Source organism: Corapipo altera, unplaced genomic scaffold (genome assembly GCF_003945725.1).
Source record: "Corapipo altera isolate COAL_440 unplaced genomic scaffold, ASM394572v1 138, whole genome shotgun sequence".
Taxonomy (NCBI): Eukaryota; Metazoa; Chordata; class Aves; order Passeriformes; family Pipridae; genus Corapipo; species Corapipo altera.
The window spans coordinates 243411-255961 of NW_020885036.1; the positions used below are offsets into that span (position 1 = coordinate 243411).

General features: G+C 50.6%; 2 protein-coding genes across 2 annotated transcripts in view; both read right to left on the bottom strand.

Moving 5' to 3' along the window:
• MOB3A (MOB kinase activator 3A) overlaps nt 1–3314 on the bottom strand; it is a 14009-nt gene extending 10695 nt beyond the window's left edge. The window contains exon 1 of the mRNA XM_027668318.1: nt 3231–3314. The gene's annotated coding sequence lies outside the window, so the exon portion shown is untranslated. The remainder of the gene's footprint in view (nt 1–3230) is intronic.
• A 3696-nt stretch (nt 3315–7010) lies between these two features.
• AP3D1 (adaptor related protein complex 3 subunit delta 1) overlaps nt 7011–12551 on the bottom strand; it is a 41547-nt gene continuing 36006 nt past the window's right edge. Inside the window, exons 26-32 of the mRNA XM_027668297.1 lie at nt 12402–12449; nt 11892–12081; nt 10787–10875; nt 9765–9850; nt 9278–9399; nt 8511–8590; nt 7011–8392 (exon numbers count right to left, since the gene is read on the bottom strand). Of these exons, the coding sequence (XP_027524098.1) occupies nt 8297–8392; nt 8511–8590; nt 9278–9399; nt 9765–9850; nt 10787–10875; nt 11892–12081; nt 12402–12449 (711 nt within the window). The 3' untranslated portion in view covers nt 7011–8296. The remainder of the gene's footprint in view (nt 8393–8510; nt 8591–9277; nt 9400–9764; nt 9851–10786; nt 10876–11891; nt 12082–12401; nt 12450–12551) is intronic.

A 12551-nucleotide genomic window follows, 5' to 3' on the forward strand; every position in this document is an offset into this window, starting at 1 on the left:
GAGTGTGGGATCTCCCCCTGGGGTCCCAGGGAGTGTGGGATCTCCCCAGGGCTGAGCTGGAGCATGAGCTGGCCACACAGCCAGTCTTTCCCAGATCATGCATAATCCCACGGACAAACACTCCCTTTCCCCACACCAATGTCACGCGTTTGGATGAACAGCGGGATTGTTCCTCCCTGAGATGAGGCCCACGAGGCCTCTCTTCCCCTTGGGATACAGCAGTAACCCAACACATCAGCACAGCTCCAGGCATGGAACGAGCCCACGGATGTGGAGCTGGAGATCACCTCAACACCGACCACATCACAGGACCTCCTGCCACAGTGAGAGGAAGGAGAAGGAGGCAAAGGCAGCCCCAAGAGAGGCCTGCAAAAAAGAGTCACAGTGCCTTCCACTGCAGCCATGGGACCAGCTTCCACCTACACCACATTTGGGATGTCTCTGGCTCACCCTCTGTCCCAGGGGCTGCCCTGCAATCAGCACAGAGCACACACAGGAGCACCCGGAGCGTCCCCACGGCTGCCTCGACTCACACTGACTCAACAACAACAGCCCCTGGAGCTCAGCCAGGCCTTCTGCAGGAAGTCAGAGCTGTCACTGGGTGAGGGATTTTTTGCTCTGGCAAAGTGTTGCTTTGCTGGGTTTTTCTGGCCTTCACTGCCTCTGTCCTCCCTCCTGCTTCAGGTACTCAGATCAACAATCCCCCCAAATCCACCAGGAGCAGAGCAGCACTTCCAGCACAGCTCCAGCTCCAGAGGGGAGCAGGCAGCAGAGCACACCAGGCCTCAGGGATAACTCTGCCTCCCAGGGGCACCTGGAAAAAGCAGGATAAAGGCACAGCCTAAGGTGCACTCTTCACTGACAGCATTAGCTGGATATTACGTATTCCTAAAGATAAGCTGCTAAACCTCCAGCAAAGCTGGTTCTGGAGCCACTTACAGCAGCATTTGTGGCTCAAGAATCACAGAATACCTCCCTGCCTCACAAGACATTAAAACTCAGAAGTTGAAGGCAATTCAGACCTGAACACTGTGGGAAGGTTTTGCAGCCTCTCTGCTCTGACCCCAGACACTTCCACTGCTCACAAGGGACATTTTCCTTCTGTGCACTGTAGCCATGGAGATCCCCAGTCCTTCCAGAGAAGGAGTGACCAAGAATGGCACAGACCAGGCCAGTCTGACCTCCAAAATGGGACTAAATCACCCCATTCTAGTGCAGGTGGTACTTCCCATCCCATCAGTGGAAGGGTCACGTTAGATGTGGACAAGGAAGCAGCTGGCAAAGAGTTCCAGAGGCTGCTGGAGTCAGGAAGAACTTTGCCCAGGATGCTGAGTACACTCCAAGCTCCCCAAGCCTCAGCCATGTCTGATAAAGGCCCAGTTCACTGCACAACCCCACGTGTCCCACAGAGCACCCAGGAGCTCCAGGTGAGCCAGGCACAGGGAACCAGCTCCCTGCTCAGCACCTGCACTCAGCTCCTCCGTGTCAACCAACAGCTCCAGCTTTTGCCACCACACCAACAACTCCCAGTGCCCCTCTCTTCCCTTTCTGGGGATTTAAGAGTGTGAGCTCACCCTCCTCCCCAGATTCACACAGGTGACTAAGACAGAAAGTGAAGATGAAACATGGAATACACAGTCCAGGGATCAGCAACAGGCAAACAGGGAGCTGGGTGCGAGCCCAAAGCTGGGAGAGGAAGCAGAGTGCAAGGACAAAGCCCTGGGGACTGCCATAAACAGGTGGCTGGGGAAGTTTCACATCTCCCAGAAAAGATCCCTCCCTGCCCTGTGGCTTGGCAGAAGATTCCCAGACCAGAAAATGGGTTTTAAACCAAAAAAAAAGGATGGAAATTGAGAAAGTATGGCCACTCTGCAGCTCCAAGCATCTGGAGAAGGGAATCCTGCCTTTCACTGGCAGCAGGGCCCCTGACAGAGATGGTTTTCCTAAACATCCATACTGGACAACTTCAGATCCCCTTTCTTCTCCCTCTGGAGAACTTCCTGCCCTTTCCTCTTGCCTGTCCCTCTCACACAGGTTTCTTTGGAGGAGCTGAGATCTCTGTACTGCAGATCAGAGCAGAGGCAGCTCTGTAAGATCACCATTTCTGAGCCCACAGCAAGAGACAGAAGCAGAGCAAGAGTTTGCTTTCAAGTTCTCCTCATGAGCTCTCCCTCCTGACAGCTGAGCTGTGGCTCACCACAATCTGAAAAAAAGTGGAAAATTCTTCATTCCCTGAGCAGTTCAGAGCTTAAGGAGTTTAAACTTCAGGGCTAAGCCTCTGCCTACAACAGAAACAGGCATTAGCTGGGCTGCAGGAGGTCAAGGGGGAAGAGGGGGGATAAAATAGGAAGTTACAGACTGTAACTTCAGGGTTGTGCCAGCAAACCCTTTGCTCTCTGTGATGTTCGTTTTTTCCTCATTATGAATTTTTGGGTTGCTCATGAATCCCGCAGCAGGTGAACCCCCCACCCGACCCCAGCCAGGGCTCTGCTCGGGGATGTCCCTGCAGCGTCACATCCAAGGGGTTTCTCCTCCAGGACAGGCAGATCCACACCCTAATCCATACCGTGATCCACCCATGCCCTGCCCGGGGGGCTCCGAGAGGGCTCCGGCCCCTCGCTCGCCATCGCCTCCCGCCCAGGGAAACACAAATAATTAACGCAAATAATTAAAGACCAGCGCGCGGTTGCGGCGGCCGCGGCTCCACAGGTCGCTCGTCCCGTCCCGCCGAGGCCGAGGGGGGCCCGGCCCGGCCGGGGGGACTCGCGGGCTGGGCCGGGGGAGGCGGGGACCGCCCCGGGCCCCTCCAGGGCCCCTTCCCAGAGAGGCCCCTCCAGCAGGGCCCCGGTGTTCCCTCAGAGACCCCTCCAGACCCCCGCTGCTCCCCTCAGGTCTCCCAGTGCTCCCTCACAGAGCCCTCAGACTCCACAGCCCCGTTCTACTCCCTCAGAGACTCTCTCGCTCCCCTCACTGTGCTTCCTCCCAGACCCCTCAGACCCTCCAGCCCCGCTGTGCTCCCTCAGAGACCCCACAGAGCCCCCGCTCCCCTCAGACCCTCTGTGCTCCCTCCCAGACCCCTCAGAACCCCCAAACCCCCTTGTGCTTCCCCCCAGACGCCTCAAACCTCCCCGGTCCCCCTGCGCTCCTTCACAGAGCCCTCCGAGAGCACTCAGCCCCCCTGCACAGCCCCCCCCGGTCCCCTCAGCGCCCCCGCCCCGCTGTCCCCGCACCTCTCCCGCCGCGGGCCGGCTCTGGCGGACGCACACGGGCTGGGCCGCAGCACCCCCCGCTCGGGCCGCAGCGCTCCCGCCGCCCTCGCGCCTCGCGCTCCGCCCGCGGCCGGAGCTATTTCCTCTTAAAGGGGCCGCGCCCGGGGGGAGGGAGCGCGGGGGGCGGGGCAGAGCCACGGCGGAGCGGGCAGACAGGTCCTGGTTTATTGGATTTTACAACAATTACTCCGGTTTATTTTACTCTGTCTTCTTTTATTCTATTCCAATATTTTATTTTTATTTGTTTTCTAGTCCAATATGTTATTTAACTTCATTCTATTTTATTTGATTGTATTTGATCTTATTTATCTATTTTATTTTATTCTGTCTTACTTTATTTTCTATTTATTTTGTCTCTTTTATTCTATTTTTGTTTTCGTTTCTAGTTGGTTTTGTTTTCCATTATATTTTCTTTATTTCTTTTTCTTGTTATTTTATTTTGTTTTGTTTTATTTTAATTTACTTTATTTTATTCTTTTATTTATTTTTTCCTTTTATTCCATTCGATTTATTTCCTTTTCTCCTATTTTATCTACTTTATTTCCTTTTATTCTGTTTATATATTTATTACTTATTTTTATTATTTTTTTCTCTTATTCAAATATATTTACTTTATTCTATTTTATTTATTATTTTATTGTTTATTTTTCCTTTTATTTCATTATCTTTATTTCCTTATCTTCTATTTTATTTACCTTATTCTATTTTATTTCTTTTTCTTCTATTAATATATGTATTATTTTCTTCTTTTTATTTTTTCTTTTATTCAATTCTATTTATTTTATTCTATTTTATTTATTTCCTTTTTTTCCTATTTATTTTTTCTTCTTTTTTTATTTTTCCTTTTATTCCATTCAACTTATTTCCCTTTCCTCTATTTCATTTCCCTTATTCTATTTTATTTTCTTCTATTAATATATGTATTATTTTCTTCTTTTTATTATTTTTTAATTTTATTCCATTCTGCTTATTTCTATCCTTTTATTCTGCTCTATTTATTCTCTTTTATTCCCCTTTATTCATTATTTGTGGTTTTTTGGGAGCAGGGACAGCCCAGGGATATTCAGGCCCCCCTGGTGTCCCACCGAGCCCTTCCCTGGGATTAAACGATCCACGGAAATCGGTGGAGCTGGGACAGAGCCCAGGGTGGGGGGTCAGGACACGACGAGCCCTGGAAAAGGCCCAAACACTCCGAAATCCAAAGGAAAAATTAAAAGAAGGTTGGGAAGGCCCCAGCCCTGGACTTTGGGGTCATAAAAAAGAGAAGGAGCAGAACCAGGGGTGGTTCAAAGGGAATTTCTCACCCACGTCAGGACCAGGGTGGTCAAACTCCAGTGGGAAATCCCTGGGAAGCCCCAAAACAGGAGGTGACAAAAGCTGAGCTGTTCCCCACACCCCGCAGAGCTCCCTCCCCTCCCCCGATCCTGCATCCCAAGGGTTTTTCCAAGGCCTTTGACACCACCACTGGAGTCTGGAGATCTCAGGTGCCCTGTGACCTCCCCAGAGCCCAGTTCACCCCCTCCCAGCCCAGCTGTGCCACAGCCCCTGGGGTGAAGCTCCAGCTCTCCCCTGTTCCCAGCTGGCACAGCCTCATCCAGCAGCTTGGATGCTCCTGCAGAGCAGCTGATCCCACTCCTGCTCCAGCCCCGGGGCCTCCCTGCCTGGATTCCTCCCTGGCACAGATGATGCCATGTCCAGAGCCTGTGTGCCAGGGGCACTGCCAGCTCCAGCCTGGTCCAGGGCACAGGATCATGGAATTGAGGGTGGAAGGGAGCACTGGATCTCACCTGGCCCAGCCTCCCTCCCTGAGCACTCAGGATTGTGTCCAGGTGGCTCTGGAATGGCTCCATTGAGCGAGGCTCCACCACTTCCCTGAGCAGCCTGTGCCAGCGCTTGGGCACCTGCGGAGCAAAGTTCTTCCCATGTCCAGGTGGAATTTCCTGTGCTGCAGTTCCTGCCCGTTCCTCTTGTCCTATTGCTCAACATCCCAGAGCAGAACCTGGGCCCCACTCTGCCCCCTCCCTGCAGCCCCCCAGCCATGGATCTGTCCCAGGACACTGGAGCAGAGGACCTGGATCCCTCCTCTGCCAGGAACAGCAAGTCCCTGGGCTCTGTGGGGGCAGAGCTGGTGGCTCCTGACTCAGCCCCAGGGAATTTCTCCCAGGATGGTTCTCCCAGGTTCTGGTTGGACTGGAAACATCTGGAGCACCAGCAAAGCCAAGGCCTCATTCCTGCTGTGGCAGGACAGGGCCCTAACCCTCATCTCAATGTCACCAATGTCACTGGGGCCAAGGGGAAGAGACAGAAGGAGCCCATTTCTGACCTCATTAAGAGCAGAGCTCCCATTTTCCCAAATATTGGATTTTAGCTGCTGCCACGATCCAAAAACCAGAACAATTAATGCAGCTTTAACTGAGATTGTCTGAATTATTTTTTCCTGTAATTTCACATTAGTGACAGGGCCTTCCAAAGGGCTGGTGGTAGGGATTCCTCATCTCCTTTTGGAAAGCAAGGAGCTTTAGGGAGCTCCCTAACCCTAAACCTAACCCTAACCCTGCACCCAAGGCAGGGAGAGGGGATCCTCACTCACCTCCATCCCCTCCTGCATTCAGTGCTGGGGCAAATCCACATCCTGGTTTTGGGTCCATCCAAACTGGAAGGGTCTTATAGAAGGACCACTTACAAAGCCAAAAAATTTAACTTTGTTTTGAAAGTTTATTGGATCATCTTGACACAAAATCATTACAGCAGCTTGTGGTATGTTGTTTTCTTTATCTTTTTTTTTCTTTTTTATGGGAATGTTGATAGCAAATAAATTTGTGAATGTAACACATCATACAGTTTCAAAATTCTAGAATCACTGCACAGGATTCTGTAAGAGACTCTACATGCTAAAGTGACAGTTTTCATCCATGGATTTAAAAAAAAAAACAAAAACAAACCAAAAGAGCCACTAATTGAGGAACATTATCCTTTAAGACAATTTTAATATGTTCAGTTTCTAATACACAACTGGCTAACCAAGGGAGGCTGACCAAAACCAAACCCTCCACGGCCCAGGCAGCACAGTCAGACCCAGAGCTGGGCCTGGCCACGAACCCCGAGCACCAGAGCAGAGCCTCGGCCAAAATCCCTCCTGGGGGAAGAGTGTGAAGAGCACAAGACATGTGTAAAGCACAGGACATCACCCAAGGGATAAGATCAACACCTCATCCTGCTCCCTGCGTGAGGTTTTGGGTTTTTAGGAGTGGTGGTGGTGCTGGAGATGTGCAGACCCACCCAGCTCTGCCCTGGGCACCTTCCTGGAGAGCAAACCCCTCCCCAGCTGTGCCTTGAACAAAACCGTTCCAGGAGTTCTGTTTGCTGGCTGTGGAACAGTGAGGGAAAAAACAGGGAAAAAATAAATGGAAAGCAAGGGATGTTGGAGAAGGACATCAGCTGAGCACCCTGGAAGGACAGTGACATCCCTTTCCAGTGGTGATTCCATAAGATTTCAATGGTGCAGAATGGGCTTTACTTCAGACCCTCCTTCTCCCCTCTAAAGCAACCTGCTGCAGACCCAAATCTGCAGCTCCTCACCCCCCCCATCCTGCACCTGGAGAGGGGATCCCAATCAACCCCCACCCCATCCTGCACCTGGAGAGGGGATCCCAATCAACCCCCACCCCATCCTGCACCTCGAGAGGGGATCCCAATCACCACCCCCCATTATGCACTGGGAGAGGGGATCCCAATCAACCCCCACCCCATCCTGCACCTCGAGAGGGGATCCCAATCAACTCCCTTCCCTCCTGCACCCAAGGCAGGGAGAGGGGATCCTCACTCACCTCCATCCCCTCCTGCATCCCAGCAGGGAGAGCAGCTCCTCATCCCCCCTCCTTCCTGCATCCTCTCTGGGAGGGGGCTCCCAACCCATCCCTCTCTCCTGCCCCGGGGCAGGGAGGGCTCTGCCAAATCTGCTCCCCCTGGTGGGAGGACAGGACCGGGGGACACTGTGGGGACACTGTGGGGACACTGTGGGGACACTGTGGGGATGCTGGGACAGCTGGCTGCAGAGCCCAGGGGGAGGACAGGGCTGTACCTGCACGCTGAGCATGAGGGGTTTCTCTGACCTGGCCGTGGTGAACCTCGGCCAGGGAGCAGAAGGATAAAAGCACAGGAACAGACCCCTTTGGAGTTCCAGTTTCTTGCTACAGCTTCACTGTTCAGGAATGTGAAATCGAAGTGGACTCATCAAACACATCAGCAGAGCCAGCTGAGAGGGGACAGGCCTGACAGACTCTGTGTGTGGGGCAGGCCCGGGAGCGGAGACCAAACAGCAACACTCCAGCCCGTCTCAGGCTCCCGCTCCCGACTCTTCCAGCTGTCACTAAAAGAAGGTTAAGGCTCAAGGCAACTACTATAGACAAACTCAAACATCCCAGTTCTCACAGGGCTCCTTTGGATTAGCTCAAGGAGATGGAGGATGTTTATATGCTGATCATAATAGATCTTGAGATAATAATAATAATAAATCATATATATATATATATAAAAACAAAACAAAAAAGAGGCCTTCAGGTCCAGCACCAGCCTCTGCTAGAAATATACATCAACTACAGCAGCCCTGAATATTCCATGGCTAAGGATTCAGTCAACCTTCCCTGGCATGAGCACAAGCAACAGACTGTGCCACTGGTGATAAAGTCCTGCTCATCCCTCGTCCCACGCAGATGGAAGGTCATGGGATCATCATGAGCTGCTGAATAAATAGTGCCCTCCCCTCCCTCCCTCCCCTCCCTCCTCCAGTCATGTCACCAGGATCTCTTTGGGCTAGAAAGGGTTAACACCATGGTTTGTAAAAAGTTGTGAAATAAAAAGGTCACATACAGCCTGAAAATGTCTAAACTGCAACCGAGGGTGGAGGGAAGGGAAAGCACGTGCCTCAGGGTAGAACATGCGTACGAGGGAGCAACTTAACACTTGGGTCTGCCCGGCTTTACACAAAGGCTGTGTTCCTTGTCCTTGGAATATGGGAGAGGGAAGATTCAGCACTTGGACAATGTCTCTTTCATCTCGTCCAACAAGTTGCTAAGCAGGGTGGAATCGTTACATTTCCCATCTATGGATACTGAGTTCTCTCCCTTGGAAAGGAAAAAAGAAAAAGGAAAAAAATCCATCAGCTCCTCTTCCATGCTGGGATGATTTTGTTCCCAAGCTCAGGGAAGAGGCAGTGGAAGCTGCAGATTTGGCTTCTCTCACCTTTTTTACCAGTAGGCAGACGTGATGGCCCTGGATAGAACGGCTGTACATGGATGCACAGGAATCAACACGTTCCACAACTGCAAAGGAACAGGAATTCCAGTCAGTGGGACAACTTTTAGCAGAAGCCTTGCTTCCCACTGCTCTGCCTGGCCTGAGGAACAGGAGCTGCTGCAGAGGGGAGGAGGAAGTCGGGGTTAAGATGTGCCTGGCTCCTCCTGGCTTCTGGCTGGGACATTTCACAATACCGAGGTGACTCATTTGTCTCCTAAGGCACAAACGTTCTGTGGCACAAACACTGCTCAGAATGCAGATTTCTTCCCCAGAAATACTTCCAGTGAGGCAATGTCTAGTGGAAACACCAGAGCATGATGAAACAGCCTGTTGTTTTGCTTCAGCCCGCCCTTGTGTTTTAATTAATAAATCCAAAGCTGGATGGCTGGGGCTCTCCCTCACTGAACTGAAGCCCTGAAGATCAAACCCACCCTCCAGGGAGCACTCACAGCCTGTGATCACACATGTGATACCTGTCACATGCCTCGCTGGGCTGCAGGAAAGCCCCAGGGACAGAAGGAGAATCCATTTTGAAGAACACTGCCTGCTTTGAGTATTAAAAAACTGGAAAAAACTCATCTCCCAAGTTTATTTAATCTGGCCATCACCTGCTCCTGAGGTGGCTGAGGCCATGGAGTGTCGTGCTTGCCAAGCACAGCAGAGATTTTAGGATATGGAGCTTTGCAGAAGGTTCTGCATCCAGGAACACTCACCTGAAAAATGATGATGAAAACAGATCTTTGCCAGTAGATGCTGGAAAGAAATGCTAATTCCATCTACTTTAATAGAACTCATGTGCAGATCTCCAGACTCCAGGAGCTTGGCAAAAGCATCACTGCAAAACAGGGAGGGAAGGAAACACTTCAGCAGAAATGCAAGGGGAACATGTCCCACTAGTCCCACGGAGACATGGCAGGATGGAGAAGTCTCAGTACAACCAAGCTCTAGGAAAAAGAGTTTGCAGCAAATATGGGAAGCACACTCCAGACTCCTCTGGAGCATCCTGACCTCAACCAGAGCTGCCCCTGACACACAGGGCACAGAGCTCCTTCTTCACAGCCACTGGGAACAAGGCACTGGACACAATCTAAGGTATCAAACACCACCCAGGACACTGAGCTGGGACAAAGCCCCCAGGACAGGCAGGGCCAGGAGCAGCTCAGCTGCAGCCCAGCTCAGCCCCCTGGGGGCAGCACTTACCTATAGCAAGGCGTGGTGATCAAGTATGAAGCACAACTGAAGTGCAATTTGAAATCTAGTTTTTCATGGGTCGAACCTTCATCATTCTGCAACAGGTCAGAGGAAAGGAGATGAATGGGAGCCCTGAGGCAGCAAGAGGAGGCACCACCCTCACCTATCAGGCACCAACAAGGACTGCAGGGCTCAGCTCCCTCTGAAATGCCCCAGCTGGGCCTGAAGGATCAGTCTGGGAACAACCATCCCACCAAGACATCAGCCCACTCTTGGATTTGGGCAGTGGGGCTGGTACAGGTAAGGCACAACTGGCTGCAGGTTCTGCCTGCACTCTGCTGGAATAAACTGAGCAGACTGAGTTTAAACTATCACTTGGGGATGTGGTTTTACAGCTCATTATTTCCTGAGTAAAATTACAAATTAGTACTCCCAGATTCTTAGATACTGAAAATAGGACTAGCCTGCTATTTTTAAGAAACCCTCAAAATAGAGATAATGGCTGACTCAGGAGTAGCCACAACTGTCTCTGTTCACTTCTCTGAGCTGCTCATGCAGTTCCTTTATTAATTGTACTTAAACAAGATCAAAACCCCCACATATTCTTAGACGAGTCAATACTCATCAAACAATGCCTTCAGATAACCTCACTCTTGCTCTGGGTCTCCATCCTTATTAGCTCTATTAATCCTCATTACTGCTCTCCAGCCTTGTTGCAGGCAGCAGTGTCCAGCTGATGCCTGGTTGAGATGAGAACAGCCCCTGTTCCATGTTTCCCAGATCCCTGCAGGGATTCTCCAGCTGCCAGTGTGGCCCCTGTCCCAGGCTGCCCTGCTCACACACTGCCAGGGTGACACTGAGGACACCCTTTGCACAAGATGTCCTGTGCAAACGCTCCTCTCACAGCACAGGGGTGGTGCAGCAGAGATGAGACGATGCCTAAAGAAAGCTCCAGAGCAGAACTTCCCACCCAGGTCCAGCTCCCTGACACAGATCCAAAGGAAGCAGAAGCAAGTGAGAGCTGCACTTACTTTGACTATAAAGGACAGTGTTCCTTTTAACTTCTGAGCCATAATAATACTCTGAAGGGTAAACACAAACTGGGCTTCATTAGAGATTCCTGGCGTGGAGAGAGGAGAGGGAGAAGTCAGGTCAGAACATGGCTTCCAGATCTAAGTCATGGTTAAAATAAACTCATTTATGTGCTGACTATTTTTGAACCAAGTTTGGAATTTTCTGTGTAGTTGGAAGAGAGTTCCACACACAGTTCCTGTGGTGAGTCAGTGTTACAGCACTTGGGTCTCTCAGAAACAGCATTTGGTAGAGGTTATTGAGCAAGTGCCTAGGCAGAGCATGTCACAGTGGCACACATTTAAACTGTTTGTATAACTGGAAACTATAAAGCTTTCAGAGCTAATTTGAATTCTAATGTTTCTACATTTTCCTTTTAATATACAAGTCTGTGTCAAGAATAGAATTAAAACCAAATTAAATACCCCACTGCTTTTCATGGGGGACCAAAATGCACCCTGAGGCCACCAGAGCCCTCTGTGAGCTGGTTCAGTATTCAAATGAACTCTCTGCCGAAGGAAGTGAAATCCAAGGAAGTTCAGCACTTCAGCTGTTCTACTGTGCTCTGTGCAAAGCCACTGTCCTTCATTTCTGTGTCTCAACACTCCTGAAGGGCTCAGCTCCCCTCCTTACACATCCTCACCACAAACCTTCACTGCATGAGGCCTCTGCCACTGAAACAGTGGGACAAACAGCTCCAGAATAAATCCAGACTGGATTCTAATGGTTCATAAACCTCTAACTTGGTTTGATTTTAAATCTCATAGCAAACTCCTCACGAATGTTGGGTTTGTGTAGTCCAAGGGGTGTCAGCCTGCAGGCACCTGGAGAAAGAACTGGGACACCTGGGACTCCCAGCCCTAAATTAAGGCTTTGCTCTTGCTGCACAGAACCACCCGTGTCACAGCCACGCTCTGAGAAGGTTTATCCTCTCCAGGGAACTGTGGAAAGCCAGCCAGGCAGAGACAAGGTTTTTTAGACAAACAGCAGGAAGTTCAAATCATTCTTCCCACAGGAGGGCAGTGCAGGGCCAGCCACAGTCCAAGAACCCCGTGCAAAGCCTACCAGGGGGGAGCTGGAAGGGCACAGGAATCCCATCGTGGACTGAGGATCCTTCTGGTCGGAGCATTTTAGTGTTGAGAGAGTCCAGGACATTTAGTTCCATGCTCTTAAGGAAGCTAGTGCTTTTGTTCTCAAAGATGACAGACACAGTCACTTGACTGTCGTTCTGGAGGTTTCCTTGGATGTCATAGGTCTGCAAATGAAGGGAAAAGTGTCACAGGAAAGGTTCAGAGACTCCAAGGAGCAGAACACAGCACCAGGATAAAACAAGGCTCAAAAGGAGGGAATCTGTACAGCTAGAGGGTAGTGAACACACACTGGTGACGAGCTATGCGGTGGGAAAATATCAACTTAAAAACTAAAGTGGGACACCCAAAGGGATGGAAATTGTTATAGTTCTGCCTCCTGCCTTCTTCAGTTACATGATGCCCACCTGAAGTCACCACACCATCCCCAGGGTACCCCCTCTGTTCTTAGGGAACACAAAGAGGAGACATCTGGAACAAAACTCACCATTTTAATGTATGGATTTTCAGCAAGAAGGCGGTAACTGGACATGGGCTGAAAAACAAGAGAGAAAAATCAGTGTCCCAGTGTAAGTAACTTCTCTGCAAAGGGGCTCCCTCTCCCTCCTCCCCAGCAGCCCAGCTCTGCTGGTGCCCT